The sequence below is a fragment of the Artemia franciscana genome, chromosome 10 (assembly GCF_032884065.1).
Source record: "Artemia franciscana chromosome 10, ASM3288406v1, whole genome shotgun sequence".
Lineage (NCBI taxonomy): Eukaryota > Metazoa > Arthropoda > Branchiopoda > Anostraca > Artemiidae > Artemia > Artemia franciscana.
In genome coordinates, this window is record NC_088872.1 from 10,946,302 (window position 1) to 10,968,974 (window position 22,673).

The 22,673-nt window shown below is 34.6% G+C and overlaps 1 protein-coding gene across 2 annotated transcripts in view; it reads left to right on the top strand.

Annotated features, from left to right (window-relative positions):
• LOC136031774 (protein KTI12 homolog) overlaps positions 1 to 22,673 on the top strand; it is a 48,070-nt gene that overhangs the window by 20,136 nt on the left and 5,261 nt on the right. For both annotated transcript variants that reach the window (XM_065711537.1, XM_065711538.1), the window contains exons 2-5: positions 8,278 to 8,436; positions 13,392 to 13,496; positions 16,504 to 16,799; positions 19,883 to 19,945. In XM_065711537.1, the coding sequence (XP_065567609.1) occupies positions 8,292 to 8,436; positions 13,392 to 13,496; positions 16,504 to 16,799; positions 19,883 to 19,945 (609 nt within the window). In that variant the 5' untranslated portion in view covers positions 8,278 to 8,291. The remainder of the gene's footprint in view (positions 1 to 8,277; positions 8,437 to 13,391; positions 13,497 to 16,503; positions 16,800 to 19,882; positions 19,946 to 22,673) is intronic.

A 22,673-nucleotide genomic window follows, 5' to 3' on the forward strand; every position in this document is an offset into this window, starting at 1 on the left:
TTTTTCGGGTCTTCCTAAGGCATTATGTAGCCAGATATATTTAAACATGTAGGTCTCATTTACGTATCGAGTATCTTTTAAAAAAAAAAAATACTAATTTCAAAATTGTCAGGTATTTTACTAGTTTGAATTAAAACATCAATTTATTGCTGTGACGCCATTAATATTTTTGCAGTTTACATAATAACTGTAGCGATTCTGAACTGAGCCTAAAAAATTGTCAACTTTTTTTCATGTCTTAAATACTTTTCAACGGTAATATTACATACTGTAACAGTAACATGCTTATGTTTACTACAGAATCACAAAGATTAAGGAGAATACTAATGGCCTTTGAACCATTGACCATTCTACAGTAGCCATAGTAAAAAGTGCAACTTTATTTCTTGAGGGTGTACTGAATAATGAACAAGTATCATTTCATTGATATATTTTGGTTTTTCTTTTTTCTGCTGCTAACTTGGCACTGGAACTGCGTAAACAGTCAGGCAGCCAACTAAGTCCAGAATAGTTTGTTCTTCCAATAATCGTCTTTCAATATAACCTTTATGTAATCCAGTCAGTATAGGCTAGAGTTCGTTCTTTATTATAAAATTTCTTAAGGAAAATAAATAAAATAAATTAATGTGGTTTGTGTTATGCAGTCTTATCTAAAGATAAGTGTGTGTTGCATCATCATCTATATAATGATTCCTTATAATACTTCAGTTACTATGGACTACATAGTTTTTATATAGATATAATATACAAGGATCTACGATTTTGTTGCAACCATGATTTAGGGTTCGTTGCAATTCTAATTCTTCAGGTACTAAGGGCTATATTTCGCTCTTTATAATATAATTTTCGTATGCAAGAAGATGTTAATAACCTTTACTTCTACAAAGCTGTAGAAAATGCAGTTTTTCGTAAAAAAGTGACTCCATATTAACAATTTTTATTTAATTATAAAAGTTTTATAAATACATCCATTTCCTTTAAAATAAACCATTAAACAGCTCTCAATGATTTTCCAGTGTCTCACTCGCTGAGGAGAAGAAAAAAGAGATACCGTTAATACAGAATATCGTAGTTCAAGCTACTTTTCTTGTTTTCAAGCCAATGAATTTTCCTTGTTATTATAGCCAAGGGAAAGTTATTTTCCCATATTGGGTTATTGAACAAGGTGGCTCTAATACTGTACGTCTTTTTTCATCTGCTTCTAGTTTCAGGGGTCGTGGGCTATTTTATTTTTTACTATGGGATGTGATCATATCTTACTAGGTTGTTTTTTTCATTCTAGAAAAGAACGATGATGAAGTAACCTTAGTAAAAAGTATTTTACCTAGTAAAGAGCAAACCAGGTTTAAGCTATTTTGTGTGCAAAGCACTAAAAGTTTCTGCTTATGAAAAGAACGATAATGAAACAACCTTAGTTTCATCTATAAAACTTAGTAAAAAGTATTTTACCTAGTAAAGAACAAACCAGGTTTAGACTAATTTATCTGCAAAGAACTAAATGATGAAGAGCACGTTAAAGTTTCTGCTGATGAAAAGAACAATAATGAAGTAACATTAGTTTCATCTACAAACCTTAGTTAAAAGTATTTTACCTAGTAAAGAAAAAACCAGGTTTAGACTAATTTCTCTGCAAAGAACTAAATGATGAAGGACACGTTAAAGTTTCTGCTGATGAAAAGAACGATAATGAAGTAACCTTAGTTTCATCTACAAACCCTAGTAAAAAGTATTTTACCTAGTAAAGAACAAACAAGGTTTAAACTAATTTCTCTGCTAAGAACTAAATGATGAAGGACACGTTAAAATTTCTGCTGATGAAAAGACCAATAATGAAGTAACCTTTGTTTCATCTAGAAACCTTAGTAAAAAATATTTTTCCTAGTGAAGAACAAACCAGGTTTAAACTAGTTTGTATGTAAAGGACTAAATGATGAAGAACACGTTAAAGTTTCCGTTGATGAAAAGAAAGATAATGAAGTAACCTTAGTTTCTTCTACAAACCTTAGTAAAAAGTACTTTACCGTACTTACTTTACTTTAAGTACTTAGTAAAGAACAAACAAGGTTTAAACTAATTGCTCTGCTAAGAACTAAATGATGAAGGACGCGTTAAAATTTCTGCTGATGAAAAGACCGATAATGAAGTAACCTTTGTTTCATCTAGAAACCTTAGTAAAAAATATTTTTCCTAATAAAGAACAAACCAGGTTTAAACTCGTTTGTATGCAAAGGACTAAATGATTAAGAACACTTTGAAGTTTCTGTTGATGAAAAGAACGATAATGAAGTAACCTTAGTCTCATCTACAAACCTTAGTAAAAAGCATTTTATTTTACCTAGTAAAGAGCAAACAAGGTATAAACTAATTTCTCTGCTAAGAACTATATGATGAAGGACACGTTAAAATTTGTGCTGATGAAAAGACCAGTAATGAAGTAACCTTTGTTTCATCTAGAAACCTTAGTAAAAAATATTTTTCCTACTAAAGAACAAACCAGGTTTAAACTCGTTTGTATGCAAAGGACTAAATGATTAAGAACACTTTGAAGTTTCTGTTGATGAAAAGAACGATAATGAAGTAACCTTAGTCTCATCTACAAACCTTAGTAAAAAGTATTTTACCTAGTAAAGAACAAACAAGGTTTAAACTAATTTCTCTGCTAAGAACTAAATGATGAAGGACACGTTAAAATTTCTGCTGATGAAAAGACCGATAATGAAGTAACCTTTGTTTCATCTAGAAACCTTAGTAAAAAATATTTTTCCTAGTAAAGAACAAACCAGGTTTAAACTAGTTTGTATGCAAAGGACTAAATGATGAAGAACACGTTAAAGTTTCTGTTGATGAAAAGAACGATAATGAAGTAACCTTAGTTTCATCTACAAACCTTAGTAAAAATTATTTTACCTAGTAAAGAGCAAACCAGGTTTGAACTATTTTGTATACAAAGGACTAAGTGATAAAGGACACGTTAAAGTTTCTGCTGAATAATAAATGATAATGCCATGGCCTCAGTTTTCTCTAGACCTTAGTTTCATCTAAGATCTAATGTATATTACTTCATTAGTAGTCTTGGCGTCTTGGAATGCTAGATTTAATTGCTCATCACCAAGTGTGTCCACACTTCTAAGGAATCGGTGTGTTTTTTGTTTGCAGCTTCTTGCAATTTCGATCGTTTATGAATTTTTTTTACTATCCCCTTTTCACTGAAGGGGGGTGATTTGACGAGAAATATACATACCGGTCACTATGGGTTTGCTTTCTATATATAGAAAATTCAAGGCTTGGAGTATTTTTATAATTAAAACATCCAAGAAAGGGAGCTTTCCTGAATCTTCCAGTTCTATTGTGAATTGAAGATTCGAATCAAAGAGTTCAATGTGCCAAAAAGTCTTTTAGAGAGTCCCGACTATATTCCCAAAAAGCAAGAACATCATCAACGAAGCGAAACCAGAAGAGTTTTCAAGGGGAAACTATTCATAACTGATTGTCCTATTAAATCCAAGTAAAAATTTGCCAAAAAAGGAGACAAAACAGCACCCATGGGTAGGCCCATCTGAAGGAAAAAATTATCTCGGACATAAGATACAAAGATAACTTGTTGCACAGACGAGCAAGCGTACTTGTTGTTTCAATTTCTAAGGTTTTATAATAAGGTTTTATAAATTTTTTTTTTATGAATAAAATTTTTTGAGTAAATGAGGTTGCATCTGATTCCATTTTTTTCCATCAAGATTAACTGAAAAGATTTGAAAACTTGTAAGTTCATTCATTGTTAATGCTGTGTAACTTGAACTTGAAAAAGTTTTTAAATATAGTCGGCTGTTCATTCATTAAGTTTAAATTGTTCGCCAATGGAAGCACATTATATTGACTATACTGCAGCTACACAAAGTATTGGCCTGGACATTAGGGAATTACCAGGAATCATGAAAGGTACAGCTAATTGCAGTTTTCAGGAATTAAGCACAGAGCTTCGTTGATGTTGGGTGAATTACCAAATTTCATCCATGTAATTATCGGAAGAATTATCAAACTTCGTCAATCTAATGCTCTTGTAAATACTTTTGTTGTAATAATAAAAGGAACTGAACTGAACTGAACAAAGTATTGGCATGGACATTAGAAATTTACAGGAATCGTGAAAGGTTCAGCTGATTGCAGTTTGCAGGAATTAAGCACAGAACTTCGTTGATGTTGGGTGAATTACCAAACTTCATCCATCTAATTATCGGAAGAATTACCAAACTTCATCCATCTAATGCTCTTGTAAATATTTTTGTTGTAATAATAAAAGGAACTGTACTGAACTGAACAAAGCATTGGCATGGACATTAGAAATTTACAGGAATCATGAAAGGTACAGCTGATTGCAGTTTGCAGGAATTAAGCACAGAACTTAGTTGATGTTGGGTGAATTACCAAACTTCATCCATCTAATTATCGGAAGAATTACCAAACTTCATCCATCTAATGCTCTTGTAAATATTTTTGTTGTAATAATAAAAGGAACTGTACTGAACTGAACAAAGTATTGGCATGGACATTAGAAATTTACAGGAATCATGAAAGGTACAGCTGATTGCAGTTTGCAGGAATTAAGCACAGAACTTAGTTGATGTTGGGTGAATTACCAAACTTCATCCATCTAATTATCGGAAGAATTACCAAACTTCATCCATCTAATGCTCTTGTAAATACTTTTGTTGTAATAATAAAAGGAACTGAACAAAGTATTGGCATGGACATTAGAAATTTACAGGGATCGTGAAAGGTACAGCTGATTGCAGTTTGCAGGAATTAAGCACAGAACTTAGTTGATGTTGGGTGAATTACCAAACTTCATCCATCTACTTATCGGAAGAATTACCAAACTTCATCCATCTAATGCTCTTGTAAATATTTTTGTTGTAATAATAAAAGGAACTGTACTGAACTGAACAAAGTATTGGCATGGACATTAGAAATTTACAGGAATCCATAAAGGTATAGCTGATTGCAGTTTGTAGGAATTAAGCACAGAACTTAGTTGATGTTGGGTGAATCACAAAACTTCATCCATCTAATTATCGGAAGAATTACCAAACTTCATCCATCTAATGCTCTTGTAAATACTTTTGTTGTAATAATAAAAGGAACTGAACAAAGTATTGGCATGGACATTAGAAATTTACACGAATCGTGAAAGATACAGCTGATTGCAGTTTGCAGGAATTAAGCACAGAACTTAGTTGATGTTGGGTGAATTACCAAACTTCATCCATCTAATTATCGGAAGAATTACCAAACTTCATCCATCTAATGCTCTTGTAAATACTTTTGTTGTAATAATAAAAGGAACTGAACAAAGTATTGGCATGGACATTAGAAATTTACAGGGATCGTGAAAGGTACAGCTGATTGCAGTTTGCAGGAATTAAGCACAGAACTTAGTTGATGTTGGGTGAATTACCAAACTTCATCCATCTAATTATCGGAAGAATTACCAAACTTCATCCATCTAATGATCTTGTAAATATTTTTGTTGTAATAATAAAAGGAACTGTATTGAACTGAACAAAGTATTGGCATGGACATTAGAAATTTACAGGAATCCATAAAGGTACAGCTGATTGCAGTTTGTAGGAATTAAGCACAGAACTTAGTTGATGTTGGGTGAATTACCAAACTTCATCCATCTAATTATCGGAAGAATTACCAAACTTCATCCATCTAATGCTCTTGTAAATACTTTTGTTGTAATAATAAAAGGAACTGAACAAAGTATTGGCATGGACATTAGAAATTTACACGAATCGTGAAAGGTACAGCTGATTGCAGTTTGCAGGAATTAAGCACAGAACTTAGTTGATGTTGGGTGAATTACCAAACTTCATCCATCTAATTATCGGAAGAATTACCAAACTTCATCCATCTAATGCTCTTGTAAATATTTTTGTTGTAATAATAAAAGGAACTGAACTGAACAAAGTATTGGTATGGATATTAGGAATTACCAGGAATCATGAAAGGTACAGCTGATTGTAGTTTGCAGGAATTAAGCACAGAGCTTCGTTGACGTTGGGTGAATTACCAAACTTCATACAACAGCTTGATTTTTTTTTTTTTTTTATTGTAGTTATCTGTTAGAACATACTATGAATGTCTTAATACCAACCAAAACACCCCCTTTGCCCCTTTTGTCACTAGGATTTCTGTATTCTCTAATAATGTAGCAACTATTAAAATTAAAATTCGTGTATGGCATGAGATGATTTTTCTTAAACACAGAAAAATTAACATTCTTTATCCTTCTCAATCAAATATTTATTGTTCTTTACAATAGAATATCTATTCCACCAGACAACTTTATTGTATAGGCTGCTCCTTTCCTTTCCTTATAGATTTAGGATTTATAATGGCATCTATTTCATGAATTTCTAGGCATTTTAACTAGTGATGGAGCAGTATTAAAAATTTTTTAATTCTTTCTCTATTCAATCTCAACCTTGATCTCTTGATTTCATTATGATTGTGATCTGAAGAATACTTATTTTCTTGACTTGATAGTATTGATGACAATTACACGACCTTGGACAACCATGCTACGTAATCAAATTAGAATTAGACATGTTTTCGGTTCTAAAGTTGATTATCAATCATCTTTTGTTTTCGAATTTCAGATCTAAAAGCTAATAAAAAAAAATATGCTTCATCATTTTAAAGCTAGTTCTGAGAGGGAGAGAGAGAGAGGGAGAAGTTCATTATTAAATGCAAGACAATACAAAATACAGTTCAAAATTGAAATACAGTACACTTATTACAACACACCTAATTCCCCTCGAAAGGCTCCATGGCCAGGGTTACAAGGGGGATAAAAAAAAATACAAGCAACAACTACAATATATATATAAGGTGGATACAGTATAAGCAACAACTAGCAAAAAAAAAGAAGAAAACAAATTAGAGAACATACCTGAGGCCTGGAGTCAAGTGCAGAGAAGACAACCACACCACGAACAGAACACAGGGGACATCAACTCCTCAGAGAGAACAAAAATGTTATTCTTTTTTGTTCTTTATTAAATGATCCTTGGAAGCCTTTTAAAAGTCTGAACAGTGTAGATCTGAAGAACCACAAACAAAACGGTATAACCCCTCTAAAAACTACATTTTCTCAGCAAATTTACTTGCTTCTTATACTTATAAGAAGGTAGCCATGGATTAGCTGTGACTGGATTCTTTTATTATATATCCAGCTCAAAGACAAGCAAATATCCTTTATTTTTGTCTATTTTTATGCTTATTATACTTTATATACTTATACTGTACATTTTCATATAACTGTATATACTGGGGCGAGGATTCATAGACGCCTCTGCGCCACCCCTGGCTCTGGAGGATCTAAGGTCTAGGGAAAGGTATTGCTTTAAGAATCAATTGCTTTAAAAGCATATATTAAAATTATAGGGGTTTGGCACAGGTTAAGAGCTTGCAGAATTGATAAAAGTAACAGATGTTTTCTAGTCTCTAAGCTAGATATAAAAAAATTCCAGTCACAGCTAATCTATAGCTACCTCCCATTAGATAAATATCATCAAGTTGCACTTAAATCCAAGATTTCTCCAAATTCCATGGAGGTTGTACTGGCCAATCGTACAGATATTTCCCTTCATTCATGGTATATCTGTAGCAGTTGTGCTAGTTTTTGAAAATGTCTTTCAAGAAACTCTACTTTTTTGTACTATGAAAGCTCTGTGGTTTGCTAAAAAAAAAAAAAACAAAAAAACTCGTCCTCTCATCTAAAAAATTAAAATTTTAGATTCTAATCAGAGCCATCTTAGGAAAGTAAAAATAAAATTATGGCTTGCTATTTCAATCACAAGGCTACAAAGAGCCATTTTTTCGTTTTATTATGTACTTTCAGGCAATCTTATGCAAATTCTAAGGGTATTGTGAGTCCATTGCTTGCGAAATTCGTTAATATTTATAAAAGAAGAAATATTTCTAAAAGAATATTTCTATTAGTCTATTCACTGACAAATCTGAACATTAGCCCTTCACCTAAATAGAATTATTTATACCCAAATTCTAAGGGTATTGTGAGTGCATTGCTTGCGAAATTCGTTAATATTTCTAAAAGAAGTATTTATAAAAGAAGAAATATTTCTAAAAGAATATTTCTATTAGTCTATTCACTGACAAATCTGAACATTAGCCCTTCACCTAAATAGAATTATTTGTTGTTTAAGTTGTAGAATTTCTAATTTCTCTGCTCATGGTAGATTTTATTTTCAGCTCCTAATTTTGGAATGCCATTGGTTGTAATATCTGGAATCCCTTGCAGTGGGAAGACCTACTTTGCAAATCGGTTGGCAGCTGCACTTACAAAACAAGGAAAAGAATGTATTATCGTCTCAGAGACAAACCAGTACCCAAAGGATGTACTTTTTTCAGGTAAATCATCCCACGTGCATAAGAAATACCTAGTTATAAATTTTCCTTCAGAAGCCAAACTGTCTTATTTTACTTCTCACATCTTTCAAGCTGTTAGAATAACAGCAATAGTGAAAGTTAACATTATATATCGTAGTTCAGCCTTCATAAGTAAAGAACGATGTTGGCACAATGTATTATTATTATTATTATTATCCGATCAAAATTTTGAGATATCAATTTTCTTCAGCATTGTTGAAGGGTCTAGTAATTGTGCCTTTGGTGATGTCAACCCCCTCCCCCCACAGCCCTTAGGGCAAGGGATGTAAGCAAGGCAATTCGTTTATTGTTTACATATAGTATATGCGATTAAGAAAGGTATGTGTTTTTGACCTTTACTTTCCAAAAAGGCGAAGGGCATTCAGATGAGCCTTTCAAGGAATGTAGAGGGGAGTGTTGAACTAAATCAAAGCACGTTATGTGTATCTGGGCTGTGAAAAGGGTGTAACTCAGGCATGACTGAGTATATTAATTTGGAACTGCCAGGAAATGATAGGCGAGATGATCAATTGACCAAAAAGGCAATATTTACTCGCTACTGCTACTACTATTACAAATACCACCACTGCTACCACTACTAATATTACTGCTACCACTACTACTGCATCTGTAGCGAGTACTACCAAGGCTGAGGATGTTGAACATCTGCGGAAATGCTGGGGAGGAAATGGAACTAGGTGAAAACTAACTCTTTGCATACAGATTGCTGATACAGACGTTTTAGCAAGATTTTCGGAACGTCTCACTGTATCAAGATGAAACATATGGGGCATCATGACTGGGAAGTTCAAGTGACCAAGAGACAACATGTACCTACTACTACTGCTATTATGACTGCTGCTTCTACTGTTAGCGCTGCTACTACTAATGCAACACTATTACTGCTAATACAGTTCCTACTAATACCACTAGTACTATAAAACTAGTACAATTAAGGCTGCGCATATGAAAGTGAAAATTTGACAGAATATTGAGGGGAAATTTGAACTAAATCAAAACACACTATGTGCATACAGATTATCGAAAAGGTGTGTCTCAAGAATCGATGTATTAAGCTGGAACTTTCAGAGAATGCTTAAAGGGGAAGATCAATTGACAAAAAGGTAATATATGTATCCTACTACTAAAACTACTACCACTGCTGCTTTTACTACTGCTGATGCTAAACTGCTCCAACTACTTCTTCAATTGCAACAACTCATAAGGCTTAGAGTATTAAGATGAAAAGGGCGTTAAAAAGGGGTCGAAAGGGCACATCAGTAATATTTTTGGAACGACCTACTGTAATAAGATGATACTTCCGGGACATCATGAGGGGGATGTTCAACTGATCAAATGAAAATATGTACATGCTTCTAATGTTGCTAACACTGCTGCTACTGTTCTACTGTTAATACAACACAAATACTACTACTATTTCTCCTATCTTCACCAAAACTACTTTGATACTAGCACTATTAAGGTTAAGTCTATGGCTGTGAGAGTTTGAGAATATTGAGGGCAAATTTAGACGAAATCAAAAGACACTACGTGCATTCAAATAATAAAAAGGGTCTATCTCAAGATTTGACTTGGGTATTAAGTTGGAACTTTCAGAGAATGCTTAAATGGGAAGATCAATTCACTAAAAGGCAATATATTTACGTTATTTACTATTTGAAAAGAACCGTAGTTTGTTTGATTTTTAAATGTTTTGCTTTTAGTATCAAATTTAAGGTGATCCAAAATATGAGAGATGAGGGCGGGGGGGGGCTGTTGCGACGCCGACCATGTAGACGTTTTCCTTTTTGTCTCCAAGTTTTTTCTTCACATCGGTATTGAAGCTATTTGTTCATAAAATAATATTTAATTTAACTAAACTTTGCATGCAACATTTACGAGTGCAGATTATAGAACACAAAGTGTATAAGAATACAATACAAGAAAGCTATACCTGAAAACGAGGCTGGTCATCGCTTCAAATTAGATTTCTCAGACCTTGTGAGTATGAATGAAGCACACCCAGGGTCTTCCAGTGCCCAGGGCTTCCCTTGTCAATTAGAACCCAGACCTAGGGTGGCTAGTCTTGTGACACTCCTCCTGTTAACAATCACAACATAAAAATATGCTATTCAAGCGTTAGATCCTACGGGTTTTAAATTCTTGCAAGTTTGACACGTCTCCAGACATCTTCTGAACCTTGCTGACTAAGGCAGAAATCACCGATGCAGGCTACAGGATGATTTGGTCAGGGTAAACTTCCAGCAGAAGCAGTGGCATAGGCCTGCTTCTAAACAAGAGGGTGAGAAAACGCCTCATATCTGATAACCCAATATCGGATAAACCAGTGCCTGTCCGGTTCAACCATAATAACACAAAGATGACGAATATTGTTTGTTGTGAAACACCGAATGTGTCCTCAAGAAAGAAAAATTCAACACAGCTGTTATATCTGCTCTGCTTCGGAATTCCCCTCACAATGTTTTGATGGCAACGGACAACTTCAATGTAACTGTATATGACCCTTGTTGTTCTTTTGAATTTATAATCGGTCCAGTTACCTCTTGATTGCCAACATGGTATAGCAGTTACGTGCAAACGCAGAAGAAGATAGACTAAGTTTTGGTCAACCAAAGATGCCAGCACTTAGTTGTAAATCGCAGAAAATATCATTAAGCTGGGATAGAGAATATTGACCACAGATTTGTTGCTGCGAACTTCTGCCTGCAACAGAAAGCCTAACTGGTAAAATAATGCTAGCCAAAGTTGGACAGCCAGAAAGTAAAAAATTCAGATACTAATCCAAAAGTAACCTGATGAAATCCAGTGAACAGAATTGTACACTCGCATACTGGGCAAGTACTAGCGTGCATATAAAAACAATGCACTATAGGTCACTATTGTTGCAATCTGTTGCAAGATGTATTCAAAGAGGACCAGGTTATTACAAGAGGCACTGCAAATCTTTGAACTTCGCAAAAAGTTCGGACTGACTGCGGTTCAACCATAATAGCAGAATAATAACGAATATTGTTTGCTACAAAAATAACGAATGTCTCTTCAACTGACTAGAAATTCAAGTTCTACTTAGCTGTGATATCTACTCTGCCTTGGATTTCCCCTCAAAATGTTTTGATTGTAAAGGTTGACTTCAATGCAACTGTATCTGACCCTTGCTGTTCTTTTTTATCTTTAATCGGTTCTATTACCCCTGATTTTCTGAACGAATACGGGATCTGACTCCTCTACCTCTGTGCCATGCACAAACTGCCCATTGTAAAGACCTTGTTTAATGGGCTAGACAAGAATAAGCCAACATGGTATAGCTGTGACGTGCGAACGCGGAAGTTGATAGACTAAGTTTTAGTCAACCAAAGATGGCGGCCATTAGTTGTATATTGTAGAAAATATCGTTACGCTCAGATAGGGAATATTGAACATAGATTCACCTTCAACTGAAAGCCCAACTAGTAAAATGATGTTAGTGTAAGTTGGACAACCAGAAACTAAAAATTGAGATACTAATCCAAAAGTAATCTGTTGAAATCCAGAACAGAATTTTATACTTGAATATCGGGCGCGTACTGGCATGTATATAAAAACAACGTACTAGAGATTACTATTGTTACAATTAGTTGCAAGATTTGTTTAAAGAGAACTACGGAGTAAGATCAGACTGACCGCAGATACGCCTTCCTGTAGACGGTTAAACGGGATCCAGATAAGAGTTATTCACGATGACAAGCAGCAGATTATTCATAAGAATGAACAAATGAGTTAGAAGATGCTGCATAAAAACGTGACGTCATGTTGTTTTTCCAGCATGTCAGAGACATCAGCGCGGGGAAACTTCTAAACGTTGACGCAGTTACATCTACCTCTGGCTTAATGCTCGATGACAGAACCGCGCAGGTAGATCGATAGAAAGGGTACTTTGCCAAATTGTTGAGTTAAAAGATTCGACGTCGATCCCAAGGTATTAGCGTCCGTTCAGCAAACGACATGCAAGTAGAAGATTTCAAAGAAAAGTGAGTACTTGACATTATTGATCTGAAATTTAATTGGTTCATAGCTAGCATTTCTCTGGAAGTGATAGTTAATAAGTTTCTTTGATTTTTAAGTATTATTTTAAGCCAAAGTCCAGCTTGCACAAAGTAGGCCTAATTTAGGTCAGGAAAATCTTGATATGTGAAGTAGGTGTGTTAGCTTTAAGCTGGTGGGCCTTCTGGGAAAAGAATTTGCCTTTCTTCACCTTCCCCTGCTTTAAAAAAGTATGTGAAAAGAGAAGTATGGAGCCAAGACGTCAAGCGCTAGATTTAGTTAGTGATTTTCCTATTTGACACTAGCGCCAGTTTCTACTCTCAAAACTCCCAGGCTCTTTGGTGTAGGATTTAACAATATTTTATATTATTTTTGCCAGCATCAAAATGTTCTGTATTTCTTTTCTCCTGTAAGGAAAAAACAGTATATTGGAGCCACATCACTAAGTCGAAGTCTGTCTGTGGACTGTAATTATCCAGAGATTATCATGACTAGCATGTTCGACGCCATTTTTTCCCAAAAAGTAGTTGTTGTTTTTTTTTTTGTTTTTTTTTTCTGTGTGTTAGTCCTGTGGTTTATTCGAGTGGATTATACAGAAATGGTATTTTTACCTTGGAAAACCTGCTAGCACTGTGTCGATTCACCAATATTATGTTCAAAGCAAGTGCCTCCGCTCGCTAGAGAAAGCTATTATGTTGTAGTTTTAGAAGATATTTCCAACCTTAAAACCTTCAAAAACTATACCTGTGAGAATTAGCAAAATTTATTATCATTCACGTATAAATCAAGATAATGGGGGGGGGGGGAGACACTTTGGTTTTGGGTAAATCAGCCCAATGTAAGGGAAATCTGGGGAATCGGTAATTATGATGAATTTATTTGATAATCCATTTTAGATACGCGGCTTGAGAAGGATCTGCGCGGATTTATCAAATCAGAAGTTCAGAGACTACTCACCAGTGATTTAGTAGTCATTGTTGACTCCAAAAATTATATTAAAGGTAATATGTTTTTTTTCTAGCAGATATTACACCCTATTTAATTTTCTTCTTTTAGTTTTTTAACGGGTCTGTTTGGCATGCTTGAATTTGGTTTTAAAGACGGAACTATTAATTTTATTATTTTTTTTTTTGTTATGTGTGCAGATTATACACGCTCTAAAAAATGCCGAGAATTTCGATGTCCCGGTGAGAACGTGTAGATCTGGAACCGAAAAATTTGGATGGTCCAGTAACGAGAGCCTAAAATCCGCTTGTCAGTCTTCTAAATTTTGGTTACGTCTGTGGAATGATTGTGAAAAACCTAGAAATGTAGTTATAAATACTTTACGGTTACTTACTACGCGGCACTTTCAGAAGCAGCTCAAAGCTCACCGGGTTGGCCAAAGTGTTGCAATTGCAAAATCGATCGCGAATGACCCGAGTAAGTTATGGAAAACTCGTTCGGCAAATAATAAAACTCGGGAGAGCAAAATTACCATTAGTGAGAACCAGTGGCTTCATATTTCAAAAGTCAGTTCACCGAACCCGACTTTAACACTCTTGAGAAATTTGAAACGGAATTGAATAATCGCTTACGTACTTTTGGACCGGGTACCTTTGTAGTAAGTTCTAGTGAATTATGTGATGTTATACGAAAGCTTAACAAAAGACAGTCTATGGGCTATGATGCCATATGCGCTCTTCATTTACAAAATGGGTCTGATAAGCTTATGTGTCATCTTTCTTTGATGTACCAAATAGTTTTTTGGTATGGTATAGTTCCAGATTCTTTTTGTGGTGGTCTTATTTCACCGATACTCAAAAAAGAGAAGGATCCGTCTGAATGCTCACCGTATCGACCTATAACTGTTTCAAGCATTTTGGCTAAGGTGTTTGAATTACTTATGATTAATAACCTACGTTCTCTCTGTTATATGCCTCCTCTCCAGTCTGGCTTCTAGCCTAAGCTTGGCTGCTTCCATGCTCTAAAATGTCTGTGCAATTTGTTGATCGATGCAGATAAATCCGGTGGTACTCTAGCGCTTGGAACGTACGATGTTAGTAAAACATTTGATTCGTTGTTGCATCCCCAAGAAAAGAATGAGCTTTTGAACCGTGGTGTATAATAGATTGACCTAATTCTTAGGAATTTTAGTTAGACCTAAGTCTAACTAAGTTAGTTAGACCTACATGTACCGCCATATGAAAACAAGAATACGTATACCTGGAAGCAATTTGCTGACTGATGATATACCAATTCATATCTGGGTTAAGCAGGGTGTGGTTACTTCTCCAACGGTTTATAATAATGCAATTCTTGTAATCATACAGTAATGTGTATTATTACATAGAATACTATGTTGTAGGGCCTTGTTCGGCTTATAATAACTTTATTTGTATTCTATCGTATCCATGTTTTTTGAAACCTGCTAAAAATTGATTTACTAGATAACTACTAGCATTACTATTAGCTCAAGTCCGTTGAAGCATCTGATTTGGTTATGTACCCGCAATTTTTTTTTTTAGATTTTACAATCTCATTCCAGCCTATTGTATGTATGTATTTATTTATAACCCATCATACAAAATAATGAAGTGATGGAGTACATTGGAAAAAAGATAGAAACAACATATCGTAATACATTCTAATCAAAGTCTCCCTCTTTAAATCTTCCTAGGAAGTTCCCATTCCCTTAAATCTTTCTTTATGGGATCCTTCCACCCCAACCACGGACGACCTGGTTTCCGGTTAGCCCTAGAATGAATGAATGAACTTTATTACCCGTAAAGTATAAAAACACACAAAGTACGGAGTATTATAAATAAATAAACAAAAGCAAATATGATAAACAGCGAAGAAGCCCTAGACAGTTGGCCGAAAAGAACAATCTTCGGCAATCTGTCATCCTTCATCCGCAGAATGTGCCCTAGCCATCTCAACCTTTCTCTCATTATAGCCTTGGAAAACGGGATTGAACCACAATTTTCGTACAGACTACTTTTTGAAATATGTTCAGTCAGCCCTGTACCCAGAACAATTTGTAAGGCAATTTCTCTGGAAAACATCTAGAAAATCCTTGCCCGCTTTATGATTCATCCGCCCTTACTTCAGAACCATATTTGACCACTGTCATCATTGTAGCTTCCAATATTCTAATCTTGGTTTGCAGACTAATCTTCCTGTTTTTCCTAATGTTTTCAACTGCAAATAAACACCCTGAGTCTTGGCTGTTCTGCTTTTACATCTTCACTGCTCCCACCGTCTTTTCTAATAATACTACCAAGGTAAGTGAAGCTGTCCACCAGATCAATCTTTTTGTTACCCAATGTCACCCTTTCGTCTTCACTTCTTCCTCGCCTTAGTGATATCGTCTTCTTAACATTAATTTTTAAACCTATTCTAGCACCCTGAACTCGCAAAACTTCTAAAAGTTCATTCATTTTGCTCACACTTTCATCTAGGATGCTTAAATCATCAGCATAATCTAAGTCCAGAAAAGTTTTTCCTCTCCTCGCCTTTCCTGTGTTCCTTAAGATAAAGTCCATGAAAATGATCCATATAATGGGGGATAGAACACAACCCTGCCTAACTCCTGATTTAATACGAAACCAGTTGCTAACCTCATTTCTTACCTTAATGGCAGCAGTGTTATTCTCGTACATAGCACTAATCACTTTAGTGTATTTGTATGGTATGCCATACAAATTACCATATGATATGCCATATGGTATATTACCATAAAAATAGGCCATACAAATTACCACACATACCATTGTATGGTATGCCTCTCATTATCGGAAACCAAATTGCAAAGCAGAAGACTTCTTCCGAGATATACGTGATTCTAGTAATAAGAGTACGTCATTGTTTCAGAGCATAAATGGTTTAACGTAACAGAGACTTACCGATGTATAAAGCAAGGCACAAGGTGAACGGTAATGGAAAGCATTCCTCGATTGTCATTGTACTTTCTATAAAAGAGAAAAAAAGAAAAACATGAACTTACTTTTATTATCCTTCATATAGGATATAGATATGAGCTTTATTGCATATCAAAATCGGTGGGGTCGACTCAAGTAACAGTACATTGCGATATTTTACCCGAGGATGCATGGAAGAGGAACCTTCAGCTACCACTTAGCGATCAGTATTCAAAAAGCGTCTTTGATGCCCTTGTCTTTCGATACGAAGCCCCTGATTCAAGGAATAGATGGGACAGTCCACTTTTTACTGCGAGATCTGGAGAGGAACCACCCGTTGATGATGTAATCATCTCCCTCTATGGGAGGAAGCCACCACCTCCTAACCAATCAACTCAGTCGGTATGTTGGTAATCTCTTTTTTCTTTATTTTTGTTTTTTACAGCAGTGAAAAAACTATATTCTAATTAGTGCTATTATTGTAAACTGAAAATGATTATTGTTACTTTAACAGAATCGAGAAAAAAGGTTTCAGAAGCTTTCTCGTTGTTCATTATTGTCTGACAAGACTCATGGCACCGTCTTGCCTTTAAAAAACAGAAATAAAACTGAAAATCTTGCCTTTTATAAAAACAGAAAAAAAAATAATTTTTTTTTTTTTTTTTTTGTTGAGGATTTCTAAAAGTTAGTTGTACAACCTAAAATCGTACCAAACGTATTGTTTCGGGCCGTTTAATATTATCAAGATTCATAAACGCTTCAAAAATGAACCTTTTTTGGAAATAAACTGCCATGGGCAATTTTCCCTCAGTGTAGGTTGAAAAACGCAGGTAAAAAACGCAAAAGCCGAACATTCCAATGATACAACTATACTGTTTGTCTTTTTTGACAATATTCTTAACTTTTTATTTCTGAATACCATTAACCAGAGGGTGTGTCTCTTAGCTTTCCGAAAATGGCACCGGATTTTTTAAATTCTTTAACGATTGCTGAAAATATTTAACGGATTAAAACTATTTTTTACACAGACTTTGTAGGGTCGATAATTCTTAGTACGAGCTTGGCATGATTGGAAACTTTAAACGTGGGTTTACTAGTGTCCTGTGTATTTGCGCGCATGGTTTGTAATAATTTTTAAGTTAAATCAATTCGACCTTTATTTTTCAGATTAGTTTAATTGTGAGTGCTGGAAATGTTTTAATAATGGTAAGAACTTTTGAATGGAATAAGAAATTTAAGATCTAAAGTATCAAGATTTAAGATATTTGACTCTCCACTAAGTTTTTACCAAGCAGTTTCATGTTAAGTGGAGTTTTTTGTTAAATGTTTTGTTCAGTTTTCTAATGTTTTTCTGCTGTATTTTGTATATTAGATAGTAAAACAATCTCTTCGGTTTTAGTTACTGAATAAAATCATTAAATCACGCCCTCAACCAAAGGGTGTATCTTGCAGTTTTTCTGAATTTGGCTCACAGTTTTTACACTCTGGCAGCTTTTTTGTGTTTATTTTGTATATTAGATAGTAAAACAATCTCTTCGGTTTTAGTTACTGAATAAAATCATTAAATCACGCCTTCAACCGAAGGGTGTATCTTGCAGTTTTTCTGAATTTGGCTCACAGTTTTTACACTCTGGCAGCTTTTTAACCATATTTGGTGATTCAAGGGGCCCACTCACTTTTCCCTACCTAGGGTACATTTTGGCAGCGCAACAAAGTTCTGCACAGTTTGGCACAGTCCCAGCCGCGCTTGGCATAGATCCGCCACGCTTGATACGCACTACCTAATATACGTGATTTTTGAGAGTCAGCAATCCCTCAAACAAACCCGACCATTCTGTAGCGTATTTTTATCCATTTGTTGCAGTTGCGGGGACATTTTTACTTTTAAAAAGGTGAAAGACGTCGGTTATGATTGGGACCGAAAGACTTTCAGAAGAAAAAAACTAATAAAATATTTCCCTTTCAAGGATTGATCAATATGGTAAGGAGAGCTGTGTTTGCTTTTTGCATGGAACCAAGAAGGATGGTTATTGTGCTCAAAAAGTATATTCTAACGGATTTTCTCCGTTTAAGCCTGTCGTCCAATAGACTCTGCTGCTAGTTAGAAATGATCTTTTGGATCATGATACGATTTCTCCTTGCGCTAAATTGAGGATTCCCCGACCAAATAAAAACTAACCAGGTTTTGTCGTTCTGAGTGATTGTAGAGGTATTCAATGCTTAAAGGTTGAAGTAGAACAAATTGCCTTATTATGAGGGTCAACGTCAGCAACAATTTGCCAACTTCAGCAATGATGATCAACAACTTTTTAGAATTTCAGCTTCTCAGCTCTAGCCTTTAGCCAATCATTTCGCAGTTTCTTGAACTACATGGTGAAATGAGGGTACCCCAACCAAATAAAAACCAACCAGGCTTTTCCCTTTGTGAATGATGTAGAGGTATTCAATGCTTAAATTTTGAAGTAGGATGACACTTATTATGAGGGGCAACAGGGGCAAGAATTTTGGCAACTTCGGCTTTGATAATCAACAAATTTTTAGGATTCTTGTTTCGTGGCTTCTAGCCACTGTAATTGATTTTTCCAATCACATTGATATTTTATTACGTGCTGCATCAAAAGTGTCCCAACCAAAGAACCAGAACCCAACGAGGAAACCAACCAGGGTTTCCTCGTTGTGAATGATAGTAGAGGTATTCTATGCTCGAAAGCTGAACTTGAACAAATTACCATAAGTGTCAAGATAATTCAGGTGTTTTGCAGTTAGATTGGCCTTATAACATTTAAAACGATTAAATTGCCGAAAAGAAAGAAATGTGTACGTACATCATTTTGTATTATTCTTGATCAAATTAGAAAACGTCATCATGTTTCTATAGTCTGAACACTGGTTCCCCTCATGAAGGAGCGGAAGCCGACATAAGACGACGCAATAAACTTTACATGAATCTTCTCGAGGCAAAAATATTATGTACTTAACTAAAAACTAAAGACTTGTCATAATAAAAGCCAAAACCAATAAGCACTTGGAAAATAACCCCAAAAGTACTTTTTCCTGTGAAGGGAGCCAAGCTCTTCAAGATTTAATGCAAAATTAGTTGAGCAAAGGAACATTTATATTTGATTATCATTTTAAAGTTGGTTTATGTATAAAAACATGGAAGACTTACACGAGAGGCCCGTTAGTAGAACGTAGTTCAATTTTAGAAAGCTCACTAGCATAAGATAATAGTGAAAAATATGTACAGCCCTTAATATTATCAAATCTTTCTAAAATTTAGTATGTTTATCTTCTATATCAGTAAGATACGGGTTGTAATACTTTCTAGTGGTTTAAATTAATTTTCTGGCTCAAGCTCAGATTGAATCAATCAACTGCAAAAAAACTGCCCCACCCCATTCCTGGCTATTGAAATATAACTCGTAATATATAAGAAAACTCACCTATTATAATTCACAAACTCTTTTTTCTTTTTTCTTTTTTAGCAACCTTTGTCAGCCACAAACTTTCTGTATGAACTTGATCAGGCAACACAGAAAGTTGTTTCAGTAAGTATTGCTTTTTTGCTAAAGATGGTTTAAGACAGTGTATACGCGTATAATAAGTAAAGTAATAATATTAACAAATTATTTTAATAAAAAATTGTTGCAATAGAGACTGGCTGCCACTATTCATTATAATTCTTTCGTGCTACGGTCTTTTAGGGGTGAACCCGTGGTCCCAAACATGGCCGTGAAATATCTTTCTTAGAACCTAACAAGGGCCAACTAGGTAGTTACAATTAGGCAAATATCCTGCTGAATCTTGAACGAGGAAAAACTAGGCTATCTTTTGATTATACTTATTGGATTTAGGAATACAAACAAGAATATGACTCGACTAAAGATTCACAGCTAGACAAACATGAATAAATAATAATTAACACTTAAAACCGGAGCAATCTGGTCCGTCAAAAAGTACCGGTAAAAGTAAAATTACAACTAGTAAGTTCAACAGGCTAAGAACTACGAAGGGCTAAAAGAGCTAAAATAAAACCTAAAGGGTGTAACCCGGCTAAAAGGGCTAAAAGCTAAAAGGGCTATGTTTTACTCTTAGTCTCGTCTTTTATATTTTGCTCCTAAACTGTAACTTTGGGATCTAACGTCCATATTTCTACCAACAATTTTTCCGGTCTTTTGCCTTTATTTGATGAAAATGTTCTGTTTACACAAGAACTTCCTTGCTTATTTATATCGGATGTAAATGTTTGTTTCAAAGGGACTATGCACTATTTAATATAGTTGATCATATTTGTTACAAAATAACTAGACAAACATTTGTTTTTAATTTGACTATAAGAGTAAAATGAAGTTAAATGAATTGCCTGCCATAACTTTGTTATTTAAAATCATGAATTGTGAGTGCTCACAATTGAATTCGTAACTTAAGTTTTGAAAATTGCTGATATCTAAGCTCAGCAGCCGCTTTGCATGACCTGACACTGCTTATATATTTTTAATAGCTTAAATTGCGGCTTTGACTTTACTAGAATAGACTACTAACAATTATGATTTATAATTACGATTTAAAAGTAATTACGATCTTGAGTTTGTAATTAATAACCTGAGCCTAAACTGTTCAATTGAAAAATCAAATAAACAAAAATTTTCTGCTGGTAACAGGAGAATATTCGTCGTTCCAAAAGCTTTAAATGCAAGACTATAAAAAAAATAGTTTAAAATGTACATTTTGCAAAATTCATTCCTGTACCTTTATTCGCTTTCCTAAGGCATTATTAACCTATTTATTATTATTAATTAAAATTTATATAAATTCATTTAATGCATTATTAAATTGTATTGCGATAATTAATAATTAAATAATTAGAACTGTAAAATTTTGTCATTAAAATTATTAATATATTTTAGAACAAACTATCACTTACTAATCCGTCGTGCCATCGAATCGATTGATTCAGTTGTACTGAATCAAAGTTTTGTCTGACTCCTGTCTATATTTACCTCAGAGGCTATTAATCCTCAAGCAGTTGCCATTGGACAGGAAGGTACAAATCACAGTACCCACGCCTTCTAATCATGCCATTTTTTTTATTGTATTGTCTGGCCTAACGCAATATACAAGCTCTGTATCTGTCTTCTCGTATCGCTGCCGAGGAAGGCTATCGGAAGCAGTGCTGCCACTCCTTGAGACTCTCCTAAAGTTCTTGGAATATTGGTCCTGATCTTGGGAGAAGTATATACAAGAGTGGATAAAGAAGTCTAGATCTTAATTGAATATTTCGGCTCTATAACCGAGTGCCGTCCCGAGCAAAGCATATATGAAAACAAAATAAGAAGCAATAAGAGCAATAGGAAAACAAAATAAGGGTGCAGGTTAAAAGTCAAAATTAAAAATTGCTACTCCGTATAACCTTTACTTATTTAGACAATACATGAAAAATGAAGCAAACTTTCAGTAGCCCTTTAAAATTTAGGGGGGACATTAATTTTTGTGATATCTAGGGGAAGGGGGATTTTTTCAGTTTATTCCATGAAAATACCAAAAAACCGTAGTTTTCGATGAAAATGCACCATCTTTCACATTACTTCAAGGAAGAAATGGTTCTTCTACAACTGCCTCAAGTAATCATCCTGGGACTGTTTCAATTTTCAGTTTTGGCTTTACTGGTCATATTTTATTGTAAGTCTTCATTGATTTTTATGTGTGCTTTGCTGAAGACGGCCCTTGGATACAGAACCAAAATATTCATTTAAGGTTTAGTAAAATTTTGCCACTTAGGTTAATCCCCTCTGTTTTGCAGTTGGTTTTCTGTATCTGCTTCTATATACATTCTTCTCCCAAGATCGGGACCAATATTCCAATATAAGCACCAATAAAAAGTTAGCTCCATCATTGGTATTTTTAGGCCCTCCAACCCTCAATCAGTGCAATTTTTATCATATGGAGGGGACATGTGCCCCTGAAACCATCTGTCCCTGCATATATATATATATATATATATATAATTATCCTCAGAACGTATATCCAATGTATGCATGGTTGTTTTTTGATAGTTTGGGACTTTTTTTAGACCATAGGATTTTTTTGCAATTGTGCTGCTTCACCCTGCTTGAATGTAGCATCGAAATATTCAGCCTCCTTTCACTTTTTTGTATTGTTTGATGTAAAGATCATTGTTTTCATTTTTGTACTCATTTGGTGATACAAAGAATTTACAGTTAAGGATTTATTTTTTTAAAACTCTGATTGTATATTTAAGTCCGTGTAAAAGATAGA